This window comes from Armigeres subalbatus, chromosome 1, assembly GCF_024139115.2.
Source record: "Armigeres subalbatus isolate Guangzhou_Male chromosome 1, GZ_Asu_2, whole genome shotgun sequence".
Lineage (NCBI taxonomy): Eukaryota > Metazoa > Arthropoda > Insecta > Diptera > Culicidae > Armigeres > Armigeres subalbatus.
In genome coordinates, this window is record NC_085139.1 from 131,173,929 (window position 1) to 131,194,531 (window position 20,603).

At 36.6% G+C, this 20,603-nt stretch overlaps 2 protein-coding genes across 3 annotated transcripts in view; both read right to left on the reverse strand.

The window, feature by feature from the left end:
- Nucleotides 1-20,603, reverse strand: part of LOC134205129 (ABC transporter G family member 23) — a 323,526-nt gene that overhangs the window by 180,146 nt on the left and 122,777 nt on the right. The gene's annotated exons all lie outside the window — the stretch shown is intronic.
- On the reverse strand, nucleotides 944-19,742 carry LOC134218319 (uncharacterized). The gene is made up of 6 exons (XM_062697264.1): nucleotides 19,625-19,742; nucleotides 19,073-19,567; nucleotides 14,262-15,641; nucleotides 13,991-14,044; nucleotides 13,700-13,910; nucleotides 944-1,532 (listed from the first exon to the last, which is right to left on the reverse strand). Exons 1-6 carry the CDS (start codon nucleotides 19,644-19,646, stop codon nucleotides 944-946), a joined length of 2,751 nt encoding a protein of 916 aa, XP_062553248.1. The 5' UTR covers nucleotides 19,647-19,742.

Below are 20,603 nucleotides of genomic sequence, written 5' to 3' on the forward strand. Positions count from 1 at the left end.
TGTGTGCATACAACGTTTTGTAGTCAGTTCCGGTTTTCTTTTTTTTTCATCATATTCAGCATATCTAGGCAACTCACCTGTAAAGGAAAAGAAAAAAATACATTAATGATCAAATAATAATATCGTGGGAGCAATGTAATCACAATTCGTGAGATAATTTGGAGTAAAATGGGAATTTAACCCTTTCCTTCCCATGACTTTTTTTTGAAAGATTACAATAGGATGGAATCACTGTTGAGAAAAATGCTAGAACAAAAGTTATTTGGCATAGCTGAAATTAGTGGAAAACAAAAGAAAAGGTGTTTGATTGTAAATCAATAATTATTTGATAGTTTTCAATAGTTTCATTATTTTTACATGAAATAGATTTTATATAAGCAGTATCTTTTTGTTGTTGAAACAATTTGATGAAAGTTGGAAGGTGCATAATTTGATGGAACTTTACAGCTACCATGGGAAGGAAAGGGTTAAACAAGAAGATTACTGGGGATTTCGACTAGATTACTTGCTAATTTTCAGGATTTTCGGCTTTCAGTCACATGAAAATGTTGATAATTTCAAATCATTGCCAACGTTTCGATCCGGGGGTTTGGATCTTCATCAGGGCCTGTTATTTATTGGCGATACGTTAATAAATTGCAGTGGTACATAAGTGGAATATTGTGTGATTTACTCGAGATTAATCAACCTGTCTATTGAAGTGTGGGTCACACGATGGACTGTCAGGTGGGTTGGGGTAAACTGCACTAGGTTCACTATTGTTCATTTTAAATTTGGAAAATCGAGTTTAGTATACTAAGTGTTTGGGGGAGGTGCATGATATCATCTTACTTTGTCCCAGCACCATAAACAAGATGGGTGGGTGGTGAAGAACAGGATGGGCACTACACAGTAAGTCACTACGATACACTTCTACCATGACCAGCTGTTGGCAGTTGCTGAACTATAATAATATCGCTGTCGGGTGTTCGTGGTTTGGTGGTAATGGGGTGGTCAAGTATGTTTGTGTGGGTTGTGTTGTTGTTAAGTCATGTGGGTCGTGTCGATAATCTTGGTTTATTGACGACGCATTTCTCTCTTCTCTATGTGTTTTGATCGTGAAGAGAAGATTTGCGTACGCACAGCTTAGGTTGTCGGTGTCCGTCCGATGGTTGACCGTGTTAGAGGTAGTGGCAATATGACACATCTCTAACACTTGCAGAGCTTGCTTCTTGTAGGATTTATCGACGATTGTGGGATTGTGGATGTTGAAGCGGTGTTGACGGGTGATGCAGTGGTTAATCAGGGCTGATTTCTCTTGGAGTTGTAGTACTTCTGGGTCTGTGTATTGGTACCCTTCCAACAGCTGTTTGTCCAATTTGTTGATGTTGGATTGGTGTCCGTACATTCGGGTTCTGAGCTTATTGGTCGTCATACCGATATATTTACTAGGGCAATTCGTACAGTCAATCCTGTAGATGACGTTGCTTTTGTTGAGCTCTGATACCGGATCCTTCGCATTTTTGTAAAGATGTCCTACTGTGTTGCAGTTGCTGTGTGAGATACCAATATTCAAGTCACTGTTGAGAAGGATGTTGTTTGATGTTTGGTGAAGATCCAAACCCCCGGATCGAAACGTTGGCAATGATTTGAAATTATCAACATTTTCATGTGACTGAAAGCCGAAAATCCTGAAAATTAACAAGAAGATTACATTCGATTCATTTTATTTCCATGAAATTTGTTGATATTTAACGTTTTATAATTGCATTACGGCATGCGTAAAAATGTTAAGTTTTAGTTTTAATTGTGTTGATTGAAATTGATACCACCAAAAATGTAAAGTGATTTATGGTTGGCACTCTTGTGCCAATCATCTTCGGATCCAGTTTATACTTGAATTGTTTAACGAATAACAGTAAGCGAGTTATAAAATAACGTTTGGCCGAATCATATTTAATCGAATTACAAAAATTTTCGAACGTTGAATCCAAAGAAATTTGATAAAAAAAGTGTTTCTTTGTTTCTATTAATTTATCAATATTTAATAATTTTTTCATTCGGTCCATGGATGCATGAGACCAGCTATGCAGTAAACGAAGGATTCCATCGGATCAGTCCACCTTGCTCTCTGTGCTCGCTTCCGTGAGAAACTCCAATATTTATAATCGCGAGAGAATTTTATTTATCATTTAATGCCACGAATTGTTTTCTATCAGTCAAATAGCTACGAATTATATCATTTGCTAATCCACGAATCCCATAACTTTCAAATTTCTTTAATAATATATTGTGATTTAATGTGCCGAACGCTTTTTTTGATCGATGAAAAGACTACCAACCATACAATTAGCCGTACATACTGAAATTTATATGAAACATTATGTTTATTCAAAAATCAGATTATCTACTTATTGACAACTTATTAAATACTTACTAAATACGGATTCATTGGCGTAACTAAGGGAAAATTCTAGGGGGGTGGGGGCTAAATTGCAATTCTACTCGTTCACTAAAAACAGTTAAGCTATTGTTTTCGCTCGATGCTCGACTGTTTCCAAGTTGCCTACCAGACAAACATTAACCTACCAACCTACAGCACATGGATTGACGATTTGAACATTGTAAATGATGATCCTTTAAGCTCAGCCCCAATATCGAAAAGCCATGAAATTCAGAAACAAAAACTTGATACCAGGGTTTGCAGAACTCGCTCTCAATATATAAAGAACAACGATAAAAAGGCAAAAACTCTCCCGAGTCATAACAAGCCATGATAATAATTCAATACCAAATTTCCAAAACGCTGCTTTTGTAAACAAAGGTTCAAACGTCGATATGTCGTATTTGATAGCACTCCCACGCAAACCAACACCATCAATAGCAATAGGAAGCTGAAATCTTCACCTGTGTTGATGGTGTTGGTTTGTTATCTGCAGAAAATCGTGCATATTTTTAAAATAACCCTCGGAATGGTAGTTTTGCCTGCAATATTTTTTTGTTACAAAATAGTAGTTTTTACAACGGCATTTTTTTCTGTGTATGAGCTTGGCGAGGCAAAATTGGCCTTTGTAATTTAGGATTATATTAGAAAGCTACACAGTATAAAAATGTTACAGCATATATGATGTAACAAAAAAGCTCCGTTCGATTCGACTAATTTTTCCATCACTTTTAAAATTACAGGTCGTCGTTACTATGGAGCTTGTATTCAATATTGCGTACAAGAAAAAGTTTGATGTAAAATTAGAGTCTATTGAACATCAAAATATGCGTTCAAATATTTCCATAGTGTGTAATTTTCAGAATTTTTAACTGTGTAGACAACATACTTTTGCTTTATTCAAAGTTGTTTACAAATAGCATAGCATAGCATATGTGATTGTACAAATCGTGTGTGGCTATACAATGCCCAATTGAGCAATCTACTGTATATTGTCGCAAATTGGTACTTGGGATTAGTACCTTTTCCTATACAGTAGCAGTTGTATACCTGGCCACGTCCTTACAATCACGGAAGGAAGGGAAGGAATGTTAGTTCAACATCTACTAGTGAAGATGCAGGGAACCCATACTACCTTCATAGATGTCTCGGGAAGGAAAATTTGTGTTAGTGGGTAAGGTGAATAATAGGGAGCTCTATTCGACAATATAGAGCGTTTGTCAATAACAGTATATGCTGAAAAAAGATTAAAATATATTCATCAATTTACTTACGAACCGTCCAAAGGAGATCAAAGTATCCTGGATTTTACAAATGTTTCGCATTATATCCAAAACACGTTCAACCGAACACTTATTCACCGAACATTAAAATCAGAAACAAAAACTCGGATTTGACGAATGTTCTAAATCCTACCTGAAACACGTCCGATCATGCACCAATTGTTTACTCACTCGGCCGCGCGAACTTTCTGCTTACTGAATAAAATTACGACAAAACAGGCACTGACGGCCGCGCAATGCAGAACACAAAATTTCGACAAATCGCGCGATCGTTCTGCCGTCCGAAACAAGAGCCAACACGCACTGAACTGATTAACTTTTTTACCGGCTTTATTCAAAGTTGTTTACAAATCTCCGAAAAAAACTTGAAAATCTTAAAAGATTGAACATTTGCTAAAAAATTCCATTGAAAAAATCAGGAATATTGAAAAATCTTCGGTTATCTAAGCATCCAGTGTCCTTTTGAAACATAAAGAATTTGTTCAATCTTTTATGATGTCGCAATATTGAGATTATACAGGACGTGCAACATTTTATTTAAAAAAAAATATTAAAAAAAAAAACATTTATTAAAAACAAGTCGAACCTGACCAATCCTGCTCGTTTTTTATCTAACTGTCAATCGTTGGTTTGTTTGCAGAGTCGCACTCTAGGTCGATTTCAATTCGTCAGGTCGATTTCAATTGAACACTTTCTTCAGAACTCTACATTAGACTGGCCCAACTTAGTATGGGGAGAAAACAAATGTTGTCGAATTCCACGGGGCACCATCCAGTATTGTGTCTTTTGGTGAGAAAATCAATCTCTCAAAATTTCAGCTCACTCGCTTGTTGCATAAGTTGGCGCATTTGATTTGTAGTTTGTATGGGGATTTTAGCCAAAATATATAGAAAAATACACCTCCGTCACTCATTCGATTTGGAAATTGGTTATAATTGCTCGATTGAGCTCAGAATTGCAAAAAGGCCAGTTGGTATGTTACAGAACATTGGACGACGATTAAATGAACGTTCACTTAGCTTTTGGTTGATTTATTAGGAGCTGGATTGTGTAATTTTGGATTTATTAATCGAATCGCATCAGCCGAAAACTATATAAAAGTTCATTCAATCATCATAAAATGTTCTGTAACATGCCCTGTGGAATTCGACAACTTTTTGTTTCCTGGGCCAGTCTACACTACATGATATTAAATTTTGACAATTTCCCAACTTTTCACGTCAAATGTACCAACTTTTTGTATATACAAACACAGCAGAGCCCCAGATAAATCGATTAGTGAGAAAATCTTGCAAATTATATTGGGTCAAAGGAAATGTAAGCTCATTTTTATAAATAGAGATTTCTTCATTTAATAAAAGTTTTAAAAATTATATTTGCTCTTTTAGTCCTGTAACTTCTATTAGTTATCCAATTAGAATTGTATCAGCATATTAGCACTGGTCATTCATAGTCCATCTTCCTTAACCTTCCTAGTGTATTGGGGTCCATTTCGACCCAAGCACAACCAAAACAACGCTGTAACTTTGTGACGCAACGAGATAAAAATCTGAAAATTCTGACTTTTCCTAACTTTTTAAAACTAAGATTCCCTGAGAAAACCAGCTTCGGCGACATCTAGGAGAGGCGTCACAAAAAAAAAAGTAACACATTGTGCATTAGGTTCCATTTGGACCCAAAACTTCATCACGATCACAATAACAAGTTCATGGGGTGATTAATCCAAATTGACCACTGTAGTCCCCGGGTACTAAAGAGTTACTGTTTGAGCTTCTCAATTTGGCACCAAATTTTCGAGTTTCGTGTTATGAAACATAAAATTGCTTGCAAATATGGCTCTGATGATCCCAACTGTATTTGATTTGTTGTATATGTCATTTCTGGGGAAATTTATCTCTCGAGTGGTCATCGGAAAGCCCTATGGAAGAACTTCCATAAAAGTGGCCAATTCTAAAAGTTAATCCCAGAGCTTCGCAATTTTTTCGTAACCATTCATTCTGGCAGTTTGTGGGTGCAATCAATAGTAAATGTCTTCTGTGACGACCAAATGTCCCAAAAAAGGTGCTCCGGATGATCCGGAACATTCCTAAAATTGGCCAATTTTATAAGTACATATCAAAGCTTCGCGATTGTTTCGTAATAATCTATCATATTCCGGAGGAAATTCTTGAAGAACTTCCAGAGGAGCTTCTAGAGAAGCTTCGGGGAAATTCAAGGAGGAACGCCGCCACTTCGCCGTCCCCGGCTAATGATGATCTATTACGCTAACTTTTGGAATTGGCCATTTTTACGGATGTTCCGGATTTTACGAAGGACTCTTTATTATTACCGACCCGGCAGACGTTGTCCTGCAGTAGGCAAAAAAGCGCGTTGTGAACTGCTCAAGCGAAATTCTTATATAAATCTTAATTTCAGTTTTCACCATTTGCTCATCCTTACTCGTGATTTTTACATTAGGAAATATCATATAAACCCGTCGGAAACAATAAACGAACATATCTGCTGAAGGAATGAAGAAAATCCATCCAGCCGTTTTCGTGTTATGCGGATACGAACACAGACCATTTCATTTTTATTATATAGAAGAAGACAATTATTTTGAGCTATCAATGGAGTGTTTTTACTTGTCACCACTTGATTGTACATTTAACATACGTATTGCGACCTCAACGGTAAGGTGTCTCGTACTTGACTCGACTTTTATTATTACGAAGAAATCGCGAAGCTCTGGGATGTATTTTTAAAATTGGCCACTTTTACGTATGCTCCGGATGCTTCAGAAGACCGTTTTGGGAGCTTTTCGGGATCACGGAAGACTTTCACTTCTGATTGCATACATTTTTCGTCAGAATGGATGATTACGAAATAATGCGAATCTTTGGGATGAACGTTTGGAATTGACCATTTTTACGGATATTCTGAATCTTCCGAAGCACCGTTTGAGAGCATTTGGTCTCATAGCACTTTCACTGTTTACATACACAATTTTCCGGTATGAATGGTTTTGAAAAAATCGCGAAGCTATGGGATGAATTTTTGAAACAATGTATTTTCGAAGTGTTTATCAATAATCTAACATATCAGTCATTATATAATCCAAGATTTTCAAAAAAAAAAAAAAATTAACGATGTTACAAGAAACAATTTTATTCCAAAATAGTGTAAACTCTGCCTTACTCGATATTAAAGGAACACGTTTATATTTGCCCGAATGCCGTTTGTTCAAATAGTTGAAATTTGTTTCTTATTAAGTGTAGTAAGACGTGAGATGGTCGAAGTGAATAGTGATAGCGAGAATCGAGTAGCGAGAAATGAGATGTTCGAAATAAGTACAGAGTAGTGAGAAGTGAGTAGTGAGAATCGGAAGTGAGTATTGAGTAGTGTTGAAAACAGGACAAGGGCACCGCTCTTTCAGCAGGGCAAACTGCAATAAAACATTTGATGCTTTGCTTACCGCATGCTACAAAGCTAAATCTAAACCTTATTAAACTAAATACAGTTGATACACCTTACATAAATAACTTACAACTACGGTGTTTCCCACATCAGAATTAAATCTAACGCGCCCGTTCTGTCTCATGTTTTCACTTACTCTGTTATGTGAGATAAACGACTAAACGAAACTTATGAAAACCCGAAGTCTGCAGCACAGATACAAAACAGGGGTTCTGCATTCTGCATTGTCACGTAATAAGTAGTGAGATGCGTGCAGTAACATGTGTGTAGTAGAAAGTAAGAAATGAGATGTGAGTGGTGAGATTTGATAGTTGTGAAGTGAGAAGTACGATGTGAGTAATGAGATAAACAGAAGCAAAAGGGTGAGAAGTGAGAGATGTTTCTTGGGAAGTGAGAAGCGAGATGTTGAGTAGTGAGAAGTGAGTGAAGAGATATAAGACAGAAAGAAGAAGAAAGGACAAGAAAGGAAGAAGAAAAACGAAAGAAAGAAGGATAACGAAACTCATTTCTTACCTATCGATCCTCACTTCTCTTACTACTCACTTCTCACTCCTCATTTCTCACATCTTACTATGTACTTCTTTCTTCTCTCTTCACACTTTTCACTTCTCACTTTTAATTTCTCACTTCATACTGCGTTTTTCTCACTTCTCATTTTTCACTTTTCACTTATAACTTCTTATAATATATCACTTCTAAATATTCATATCGCACTTATCATTTCTCACTTCTAATTTCTTTTTTTTTTTCTTACTTTTCACTTCACACCTCTCACTTCCCATTTTTCAATTTTCACTTCTCACTTATTACTTCTTATATCTAACTGACTTCTCATTTCTCTCTTATCACTTTTCACTTTTTTCTTTTCACTTTTCATTCCGAATTTTTTCTTCTATCTTCTCATTTCTCACTACTTACTCCACACTTCTTGCTTTGCACTCCTAACTTCTCATTTCTCACCTCTCACTCTTTACCTTTTACTTCGAATTTCTCACTTCTCACTTCTAACTTTTCACTACTCATTTCTCACTTCTAACCTTTTATTTCTGACTTCTCATTTCACATTTCTCACTTCTCGCCTATCAATTTCCACTTCAATCTTTTTACTATATCGTGCATGTGAACATCGAGATAGTGAGGTGAAAACATATTGAGAAATTACTTCGACTTAGAGAATATCGAGTAAGGGAGATATCGACTTACGGAGGGAACGCAGTATGCTAGATTACAGGGACTTTGAATTTCTTCGAGTAAGGGAAAATATCGAGCTACAGAACATCACAGTAGTCCTGAATTATCCTTAATTTGAAAATTTAGTAAAATAGATTAAACTTGCTGTAGTAGTCTTTCGAAGTGAGAGATGATGGAAAGAATTCATTATCTGCAGTACGCCCATGATCAAAGGTCTAGATATTTGGAATACTTATGCAAAAAGCAAAAACTCGATAACGGATAAACGATAAACGGATAATGTAGATAACTTCTTTGGATGCGAATATGGTAAGATGGACAATTGTCAGGTTCACAGCTTTTGTTTTTATTCAAGACTTTTATTGTGGATGTAGCTTCTCGTTCATCAGACAGTATAAAAAAAACTGATCTTTCTAATAGAGTGTTTAAAGCGCGTCCTGATAGTTTTACCAAAGTTGGACCAAGGTTTGAAAAGTATTGATTCAAAACTCTAAAAAATTATATTTTATCGGTAATTATATATCTTGGTATATCTAAAACTTAAATGCATATTTTTTCTACCCATAACTTCATTCAAATTCTTCTATACGTTGACATGAAAGGTTTTTGAAATATTCATTGTTGTGCGACTTTTGTGCACTGTCCGTCCTTCGGTTTCCTGCAACGGAACGGTCCCAGTCCCAACAAATACGTATTCAGTTTTCACTCTTTAGTGTTTTGTTACAAATTTTCAAGCAAAGTACGGAATAATACTAGTTTGAAAAAGTAATTAAACTGTGGACATCCTTTAAGTGGTAAGTGAAAAGGGGGAAATTGGAATGGTGTCTCATTTGAAACTCGTGTTGCGTGTTGGTCCTCCAGTCTAATGAAAGTTTTTTAGATAGACAGTTTTGTAAGGCGGTGAACTCTATCCGATTGCTCCGTTTTGTGGAGTCTAACATCCTACTTAAGTCTTAAAGTCCTCTAGTTCAAGTTTCATTAACAAAAAAAAAACAAATATACCAATTTTGTTAAGAAAATTATTTTGAGCTTTTAGGTGGAATGCCTTCACTTGTCATAAGACGAGTTTGTACAATCCCATTTAATTCCACCACTTAATTGTACCTTGACAGATACGTATTTCGACCTCAACAATAGAAGACGACCTTACTGTTGAGGTCGAAATACGTATCTGTCAAGGTACAATTAAGTGGTGAAATTAAATGGGATTGTACAAACTCGTTTTATGACAAGTGAAATATAACAATTTTTTGTATAAAATCTTGGCATATACATTTTTACAAGGTTTTAATGCAAAACGGCTGAGCTTTTTATACAGACAATGTATTAAATATTACAAAAATGTGCGATTTCAATACAATAATTGTATTAAAATATTCCGGATTTGTATATGCCAAAATTGTACCCAGTTTCTGTAAAGCTCTTATGTAGTACTGTATTAAAATCTGCCATCTGCTGGTTGGGTGAAGCGTAAGAAGCTAGTTATATATAAGGTTAAAAGACTATTGTTCTTCTGTAAAATAATTAATCATAGTTATATATAGTTAGATTGTGATTATATGGGATATCCGAAAAAAAAGTAGGAAACACCAAAATGGTCACAAAAACTTAACACAAACAGATCACCATACTGGAATTGGGCGTTTTGATTCCTTGTTTTGAAAGTGGAAGGGGGAGGGATACCTAAGCAAAGCAAAAGCATCTCACTGTTTCTATCTAACTGCATCTATCTCTCAGTTGTAACAATTTCGTGGATATTTTTACCTCATGCAACAGTTGAAAACATAGCTTTCTGATGCTATCCTAAAATAGTAGGAAACCTCTATAATATTCATAATATTTACATTAAAAAAAAGTGATGGTATTCGATTGCCGGAAAAATCATAAAGGCCAAAAGCTTTTCAGTTGACTACGCTCCATGCGTCGTACAAACAGCATTCTGGTATGAACAGCGCACGGAAATGCGTGATACACAGAGCCGTAGCTTGGAATCCCAGCGCCCTTGGCGAAACATTCATTGGGCACCCTTCTACTAAGGCAAAATTTATATTTTACATTTTGACAACAATTTGAATTTCAGGAATTGCAGATTGCAAGAATTCCTCCTACGATTATTTGAAATTTTGTGGTATTTTTTTGGATATTTGCAAAATAATCTGGAAACTTAGCAAAGCCATGCTGAGGGATTTGAGAAGAGTGACGGTGGTTGAAATCGTAAAATTTTATCGTTGTGCACTTTATAAATAATTTCTCAATTATATCAGTAAGACCTCTGTAATCTATCTTCGTGTATGAACAAAGCAAATTGAAAAACACCCATAAAGTTCTTAGAAAACTCATGAAATCTTAAAGAATTTCCTAAAGAATGAATACATTTACGCAAATCAAAAGAAAAATCTATTTTTTGTGAATCCACGCACCGGTTGGGCCAATAAAATCCATCTGTGAAGTGAGATGGTAAGAGTCGTTGTTGAACCTTGTTAGATCACGAAAAGCCCTATGGTCAACATCACCATCAGACCTATTCGGATCAAGAAAAATCCAAAGCCGGTCGATGAATTGAAGGAATATTACTAGACTTACTTACATAAAAAAAATCCAACTTCGACGTAAGTAGACCATTGATAAGAATCCTTATAACCCTATTTGTTACTCGTCTCTGGAATGGATTAGTTAATGGCCCAATTCGAAAAAAAATCAGTTTTCCTACCTTCCTATTTATTATTATGACTCTTTTTTCACCGAAGCTTCAAAATTTTGGAGCTAGTTTTATGACGTTCATGTCAACCACGATAAATATATAAGTAATTACTCGAAATTGGTTTTCCTCTGGGGAGGCATTATAGGGCCTCTTCTGCTATATGCACAGTACGTGAAGGGGTCCCATTCTACCAAATACCGTTTAGTCGAAAGAATCGTTTGGCTGAATGTCTTTTGGCCGAGCAGTTAAAAAAAACTCAGGCTGTGAGTAGAAATATGTTAAAAAGAAAGTGAGTAGCTAAAATTGCGAAGTATAATAAATAAGACGAGAGAAGCAGGAAGTGGAAGTGGAAAAGTAAAAGTGAGATGTGAGAAATCAGAAGTGTAAAGTAAGAAGTAAAAAGTGAAAAATAAAAAATGAGAAGTGAGAAGTGAGTAGTGAGAAATGAGAAGTTAAGAGTGAGATGTGAGGAGTAAGAAATGAGATGTGAGAAATAAGAAGTGAGAAGTGCGACGTGATTCCTACCAATTATATTGAGTACATGCTACCAGCTTTAAATGACCGGAATTTTCAATCAATGATAAAGATAAGATAAGATATAGAAACTAATTGAAAAGTACATTACGACATGTTAATTTAACATAACGTCAAATTCTTTGCGGAGCGCAAACTACCTGAACAAAAATCATATAACAAGGCACGAAACAAAAAAAAATAGTTATACATAGGGTATACGCTCCGATATCCATCTCAATAAGACGATGCCATCACAAAAAGATTAAATTACTTACTTATTACTCCTCATACTACTTGAAATTCTATAATAACACACTTGCTCAGTTATATACACTCAATTTTCGAACAATAGAATATCCGATTCACTCAATTATTCAAAATATTAATAGAAAAAGTTAGCACCGTTTAGTATACATTTCCATCTCAACGTAACAAAATCATCCCACAGGTTTTGCCTTTATCCATCTCACTGTTTTGATCCATAAAAAAGGAAACAAAATTCTACATCTCACTACTACCGACTCCTTCAATTCTCAACCCGTAAACGTCAGTGCAATAACATAAAGGGTCTAGCTTTTAATACTGACGGCTGATATTGCTGCATCGGTACTGAATCGAAATTCGCAGTTTGTATTGCGAAGTTTATCAATGCGCTTTTAATTTTCGTTCGTTTAAACGAGCACTAAGTTTAAAAAACGTTCAAATTGAAAATGGTTCAAACTACATTTAGCACGTGGTTTGAAGAACGGAAAAATGGAACATCGTAAAACAGAACGCAGAGTCAAAACAAAAGAGCAAAAACAGCAACCAAATACCAGTGTTCCAAACGAGCAGGAAACCTGTCAAATGCGGCACATGTCGCCACTCTTATTTACGTACACTTTGGTTTGGGTGATATAAAAGGAAAATCCAGCAACGGCTGGGGGGGGGGGTGGTTTGGGGAGGTTCTTCGGAAAATGTTTACTCCATAACGTACAGATAGGGTATCCGAGTACTCACGATCTTGAGATGATTCCGTTTGCTGTGGATTCCGAAATTCATTCTACATCCGATCCATGCCACAGAACCAATTAAGATTAACTATTGTCGGCGTAGCACCAAATTAGAATTCGGAAGTCGAGGGTTTCCGCACCGATTTTTCTTCCGAAGTTTTATTTGTCAAACTGATTGATGCGTTGTTTAGCGCATCTTTAGGCGAATGTAGCGCACTACTTCCAAAGTTGGGTAATTTAGCTGTATTTGGAGCAAAATCCAACTTCGGTATAAAACATCCTGTTGTGGCATTTAAAAGCAAACTCATCTGACTAAGCTGCGAGGCGGCACTGTCCTAGTGTTGGGATGTAATGCCAATAAGAAGAAGAAGAAAAAAAGAAGAGCAGGTCAGTGAAGCAATTTATAAAACGCAGCTCAATCAAACTTAGGATGGTTTCTGAGCTGATGAGAATCTCCAAACTCCTCAACGCTCGGTTATCAAGATAAAAGTACATATGAATTTGGTGGCTGTACTGAAAGTATTGATTAAATCGAGCTGTGTGTAGAGCTGAGATTCAGAACAGACAAATGCAATGAAATCATATTTGTTTTAAAAACTAATTCGGACGTCATAAGAAGAAGCAAAAATATGTTTGAACTTTAGTGCTGATCCCAAGTAACATTTATAGTTTTATTCCACTCTAGGAGCGGTTTTTAAGATTACATTAATAAGAATTAACAATAAAACCCATTGCCACATTATAACCTTCTGATGACGAAAAAGAAATGTGGATATACATATAGAATCTTCTTCTTCATCTCCAGGCTACTGGAGAATACTAAGTTGAAAAATAGAGCAGTTGTCATGTAAAACCATTGAAGTCCGTAGCAATCGAAATTGTCCCAACTGGTGAAAAACTGACAATGTTATAATCATTTCAAGTCCGTGGGCACCCGTGTACCCTTTCGTAAGGGTGTTTTTTTGTCGGTAACAAAAGGATTAATGTCATTTAAGGAAAGGGTACTAATACCATGAATACCAATATGAATTATTTTGCGTCTGAATTCATTTGCTTTTTATTATTCTTCAATTTGGTGGATTATTATTTTATTTTACATTGTGTCAAAGATACATTTATGCATTCGTATTACACTAACAACTTCTTAGACCGCTTCTTGGTAGATTTTTTATCAGTTTTTTTCTTTTCCTTTTCTAACTCTTTCATCTTCTTTGCATTCGCTCTTGCGGCTGCTGCAGCTTCTTTCTTGATTTTATCCATTTTTCGTTTCTCGGCTCTCTCTTGTTTCAATTTTGTTGCTTCAGCCTTTTTGCTCTCGATTAATTGAATTTCTTCCAATCGTTCCCCAGCTGTCAGAATAGCGTAAGATTTTTGCTTATAGAATCGATGCTTTGGATTGCGCTTTGGGGTTGGTGGAGCTTCAAAGAACTTCTGAGCATTGACATGATGTAATTCAGGAAGTTTGAAATATCATCGAAAGCTGCTGGAAAATTGCAATTAGTTTATTTTCATTCTTTAAATACAATTATAGGAAAATACACACATAAACAAACACGCCCAGAGGCATATACACATGCACACACGTAACTCTGTTTCCCTATGCGCATGCGTTTATGCGTCTACAAACACGAACGCATATATACACAAACACGAGGATACATATACGCATCCATACGCACACGAGCTTCTACACGACTTACCACTGCTACGTAAATCCAACTCATTATGTGGCGTCTCGGTTGCCGACAAGCTTTCTGGTGGGAAGGAGTAATAAGTTGGTTGTAGATCATCGTTCTCGTCAACATCAGATTCAATAATCGCTGCGTCCGCTGGATTGTCCATAACAGGCTCACGATTTTCCAAATAAGAAAATGAATTAAAGCTTAATTCACCTTCGATGTCATCTTCAAGAATGATAATTGGTTCATTAATAGCTGCTTCGTAGTCCATGTCTATGTCATTCAAAGCATTGAATGGTTGCTCTGAATCGTTCCTATCAGGCTGTCCAAGAGTGAGTATGTTATGATAAATGAAGTTCAATATTTGGCCTTCGCTGGAGAGTAGATTCTGGTCTCCAGATTTGAACATTTCTGCTTTCTCACTGCCGATTAATCTCAAGGCGTTTTCAATCGCCGCCGTTGGCACAAGAGTCATAGGCTCTGTATCCACAGGCAACGCGCATGCCGATGATGAATGGGGAACTGGTCTCAGGTGGGAGATGCTGGTCGAAATACATTTGCTGTAATCCACGGCATCTGGGTTGAACGGAAATAGACCACAAACACGAAATGCGTTGATGATTGTGGATATCTTGAAGGCAGATTTCATTGTCTCTTGCAAGAGCGCACCAAACGTCGGAATTGAAAGCCTTTCTGCCATGTTATCCGTTCTACATATTTCGACGACCTTTCCCCAGCTGTTTTTAAGTGGTCTAAATATGGAGACATCGGCAGGCTGCAGTATTCGTGTTGCGTTAGGGTATAATGCAATCAATATTATGCCTAACTCCGAACATGCATCCGCTGCTTCGACGGCTGTGTGCGATTTGTGTCCGTCAACAAAATAACATACAGGGAATTTCACATTGTTTTTGACCAAGGCAGGATATAAAATTTTTTTTATATAAAGCGTAAAATTGGATGAATTCATCCAACCTGAGTCGGAGGTACCGAGCCCCCACTCCGACGGGAATGACTGAACGATGTCTCTACTTAAACGCTTATATGGCAGTATTACATCCGGTGGAATGATGGTACCATCGGCCGAAAATGTGAATAAAACAGTAACGTTCTGTTTTCCATTTTGATTTTCAACAAACGGAACATTTTTTACACCTTTTGTTGCCAGCACCTTTTTTGGAGGAACGTTCATGCAGAAGCCAGTTTCATCTCCATTGAGAATTCGCGAAGGATCGTTCAAAATATCGGCAATATTATTTTCAACCAAATAGTCTTCGACAGTTTTGAACCATTTCCGAATATCCTGCTCTGAAACTTTTGCGCTGGCTGATGTGATTCCTTCTGGAGTCCTGAGAGTAAGTTGAGGATGACGACGCATAAAACCTTCAAGCCATTTCCGGCCTACAAATAAGTAAAAAAAACTGAATAGTAAAAAGCATTTAACACAGGTGGAAGATAAATTATTTATGCTTAGTATATTGGATCCAAAAGCACTACCTCGTTTATGGTTGCAAACGATAGTGCATCGGTCAAGAATACTTGAACCGATGTTATAAAAATTGTGGTAAAAGTTTAAATCAGTAAAAATAATATTGTTTAAGACGTTTTAAGGCTAATTTTGGGCTGTGCAACATTTCAGAACGAATTAACCATCAGCCCAAAACGTCAGGCCCATATATTAACTGTCAAAGGTTGAGTCAAGTGGCCTGCGGTATTTATCTACACGCTAACCTGGACCTACTCAGAATCATGTCAAAGTGACACTGATTCGGCAAAACCGTGGTTACTCTAATTTGGGTTCGGGTACCTAAACTCAAATTTGGTAACCGAATAAGCGAAAAAATCTGGGTAAAGGCCACCTTACACCTCGGGAAAATTTTCCTCCGGATTTTGGTCCCCGTGCATTTTAAATGGGGCCGGGATTTTGATTTTCCGTGCCCAAATCCCGAAAACATCGCATATGCAAAAATGCATGGGGAAAAAATCCGCGGACCAAATTCCCGAGGTGTGAGGCTGCCTTAATCGGTACCCAGCTATTTTCGCTCCAGAAAATTATTATTTTGTAAAAAATGTTAAAGGAAACAAATTCCCCAAACGCATATCACTTTCCGGCTGTACCGACAATACTCCGCCGCCATTAATTTGACCATGCTTACCTTTTTCTTGCTGCATTCAGCAAAATCCCCTATCATTTACTCCGGCATACGACGTCGACGCCATGTTGTTATATCCGAAAATGTTTAAGTCCCCGGTTACCCAGATTTCGGGTTCGTCTGACTCAGATCCATTTTGTTGACATACCCAGATTTGACAACTGCTAACATTGAAATTATTTCAAGTTAGCGTGTAATGTGTTTGAATCATATTATTCCGTACGTCAAACAAGAGCGAAAATGTCGAGGAAGCATTTTTCATCTATTTTTAAATTCCAAATTAAACAATGTATCTTTCGATTTCTGAGTCGAAAGAAAAACTGACGCGTTCAGAATAATTCTTCATCGTTCCCTGAAAGAAAATCGAATATCGATTCTTCGTGTACACCCCATTTTAGATTTTTTTGTTGTTCCGATCTGTACCAAATTTTCTGTATTTATTTAGGGGTTCAATTAACAACTTTTGTCAAAGTTTGGAAGCCTGACATGTTTTGTAGTTTCATATTGACCTTTTGTACCGAAAATGCTGGGTTTGCGGACCCTGTTCCATGGCCATAGAATGACCAGTTTTGCCCTACCAAGAAACTATGGTGTTTTCTAGGTAACTTATGAGATTCTGAGAAGTTCGAGGTATCGAAAGACCGATATATTCCGTGATTCTATGCGCCGCGCAGTTTCGGTTTGTTCACAGCTTACGTTATAAGCCAAAACACGCAACGTGTAGGCAAAGTGTGATAAAAAATCAATGATTCACATCATTGTGATATCCATCATTAAAATATTACTAACAAATTAGATACGAAAAAAACAGGACGTGATAGATTTTGGTTTATGATAAAACTATAATTCGATTTTAATATTTTAAAGAAGCATAAATATAGTATTTGCTTGTACATACAGAGAAAGGAATTTGAGTCATTTTATCTATATTATAAAAATTAATTCTTAAAAAATGTACAAATTCTTTTCTGTTTGACTATAGTTGAGTATTGTTGAAATTTTTACTTCACGACCCGGACCTATACAAACAGTAATCAAAATACAAACAGTTTTCACAATCGGAAAATTATTATACCAATTGGTCAACAGAATAATTGTGTAGAATTCATCATTTGATTAAAAGAAGGCAGATTTCATTTGAAAACATTGACTGATTTTGAAGAAGGGGTCAAACCCATAATTGCCTAATTCCGGACAAACGTCTATTTCTAAGAAGGAAAAACTTCCACAGATGCCTTATTCCGGGCAAACGACTATTTTTAAAGAATGGATCACATTCATCCACCAGAAGGAAACACATTAATCATTGTTTTTCACTAGGCAAACCATTTATTTCGATAAAGGGTTGAATTGGTCAATAATAAAACAATACTCCCCTCCCACACTCTCCCTCTTTTTCTAAGAGCATCCCCAACCTTCCTATCGTCGTCTCCTTAAGATAAAGAATGGGCATATAGCCATAGCAGCTAGCCCTCAACAGGATCTACAAATGTCAGATCCGAAGCAGAAGAAAGGAGAAGAAGAAGATAAAGAATGTGTGTTCCAAGCTTATTAAAACCACAATCATTTTTTAATATATTTTTTGTTTTAACAAACTTCTTTCAAAAATAGAGACAACCCCTTCCCCATAACTTCCCTACCTGCTTTGTAATCTTCTCCTTAGTATAGAGATGTGTGCTCCAAATTTGGTTGAAATCGGTCCTGGGGGTTAGGAGTTACACTGAATTGCTCGTTTTCTAAAGACAAGCCACCCCCCTTACCCATTATCCTTTTCTGAATAATACCCCTCCCTCATGACCCCTCCACCCTTTCCCAAAATACCCATCCATATGATCGGCTCCTCTAAGTGAATATGTGTGCAAAATTTGGTTGAAATTGGTACTGGGGGTTGGAAGTTACACTGAATTGCTCGATTTCCAAAGACAACCCCTCCCCCCATACCGTCCCCTTTTTTTCCATGACCACCCCACGCTTTTGTTATCTTTTCTTTTGGATAAATAATGTGTGTACCAAATTTGGTTGAAATCGGCCCTGGGGTTCAGAATTTACTCTGAATAGCCCATTTTCTGAACAATACCCCTCCCTCCAGATCCTTCCCCACTTTTTCAAATTACCCACTCATATGATCGTCTCCTCATAGTGAATATGTGTACAATATTTGGTTGAAATCGGTCCTGGGAGTAGAAAGTTACACAGAATAGTTCGTTCTCTAAACAATACGCCTCCCACCACCCCTCCCCCTTTTCCAAATGACCCTCCCACCCCCTTTGTTAACTTCTCCTAAGGATAGAGAATATGTGTACCAAATTTGGTTGAAATCGGCCAAGTGGTTCAGAAGTAGTTAGCGAACATATATACATACATAGATTGGTTCATATATATATATAGATATCTATAGATTCTGGGGTACGAGACGAGCCAGCCTCGGGCGAGTTCAAGTCTCGGTCCGGTCTAGGATGTTTTCGGGTTGTAAACATTCTCGACTCCCTGGGCATAGTGTATCCATTATACTTGCCACACAAGATACATACTCATGCAGTGGTGGGCATGAAAAAGCTTTATATTAATAACTGAGGAAATGCTAACTGAATACTAAGTTGAAAAGCAGGCCAAGTTCCAGTTGGAATGTAGTGCCATTGAAGAAGAAGAAGATCTATAGATTCATTATTCAGTTTTTACCTGGGATGTAGTTACGAGAAAGGTTATCTCTCGGGTGCTTGCGCAGGTACGCGGCGACTTTCGAAGCCAATCCCTTGCGCGTTATTGGAAATCCTCTCTTCTCCATGACCTGGAGCCACGAAACAATGATCGTTTCCTCGCTTGTGGATAATAAGCTGTCAGGTCCTGTGCGCCCTTTATTTTTAAAGTGTTCGCTAAGTCGATACTGCAGCGTTCCTCGTGGAATACCGTAAAACTTTTGAGCATGGTACTTCGTCATGGTGCCATCTCGAACTTTGCTCAAAATGCTCTTTAGGAAATCCTCGGAGTACGATTTTGTCCGTTTTGATTCTTTGAACTTTTTAATATTTCCGGCGGGAGGTTGTACGACATCCGGCTCAACTGGTTCATCCAGTGACTGAATCACGGATCCGTTCGAACAATGAGGTTCTTGCACAAATGAACTCTCCAGCTCCATGTTCCAGAGATCCAATGTTTTGCTGATAGCAATATCATCTAAAAACGCGTATAAGTTGTTGAAATATACACCATAAATTTTTAACAATTACTTACCTGGTTGTTTTTTGGTGTCCATGGTTTACACAGTTTTCAATTTCTAGAGCAGCACGATTTTTTTAAAAATTGAATCCTTGTTGTTTCAACTATTTTTTCCGACACTATTTACCTTTTTTTCAGGTCGCACAACATTTGAAAACATTCAAAATGTTGAAAGCAAACTAAAACTATAAAAGCATCCAAAAGTTATTGTTATTTTGTTTTTATACATTCAATAATGTAATATATAGTTCGCTAGGGAATTAAAGTTTTATTTTATAATTTAGTAATCATGCTACAAATATTTTTATTACGACATTCAGTATTAAGGAATGCCTGAAAAGATAATTTGGTTCTAATCTAATGTTAAGCTAGAAAAAGTGACGTTTTGGATTTGACACTACAGTTCGACTAGGCCCTTTATAAATATCAATATGTTTGAAGTTGGGGAAATATACAGCTGTACCTGCATTTGAATCTGTGTTGGTGCGAGTCCTTCGCAAATGACAAAAAGGATGGGTTTATTTATTGACTTCTAAAAGGAAAATGTTGAAAAAAATCATTCGGTGACGTCACGTTCTATTTGATCTATAGCAGGATACAGTGGATGATGTACGCACACTAATATATGACTTTATTATTAATGATCAACATGCAATGGTGCCAAAATCATGTTTTTTTTGAATGAGTTGAAAAATTTTAAATATGGAATTCACCAAACTTTCATAAAACTTGTTGTGACAGAGTAGTATTTTGTTTAGTTTCAAAACATTAATTAAGTATAACAATGCACATACTTAAAACGTTCCCGTAAATAGAGAAAACGAAGTATTTTCCACGAAATTATATTTAAGCGATATCTGAAGGGAAAAAAAGGATGGCAACCTTACGAGTTAATGTGGGAAGTAAATAGTGCTGAAAATATGGGCAAAGTTATTTATTTAATGCAAAAAGTTCATCTCATATTTTTCTATGTTTTGGAAGGCTTTTTTAAAAT

Excerpts from the sequence above, each read along its gene's own strand:
- LOC134218319 (XM_062697264.1), bottom strand. The coding sequence starts at position 19,646 with ATGGACACCAAAAAACAACCAG. Across the intron at positions 15,642-19,072 it reads TTCTCGTAACTACATCCCAG|GCCGGAAATGGCTTGAAGGT; the intron begins GTAAAAACTGAA and ends ACTTATTTGTAG. Across the intron at positions 14,045-14,261 it reads GTTGGATTTACGTAGCAGTG|CAGCTTTCGATGATATTTCA; the intron begins GTAAGTCGTGTA and ends GCAATTTTCCAG.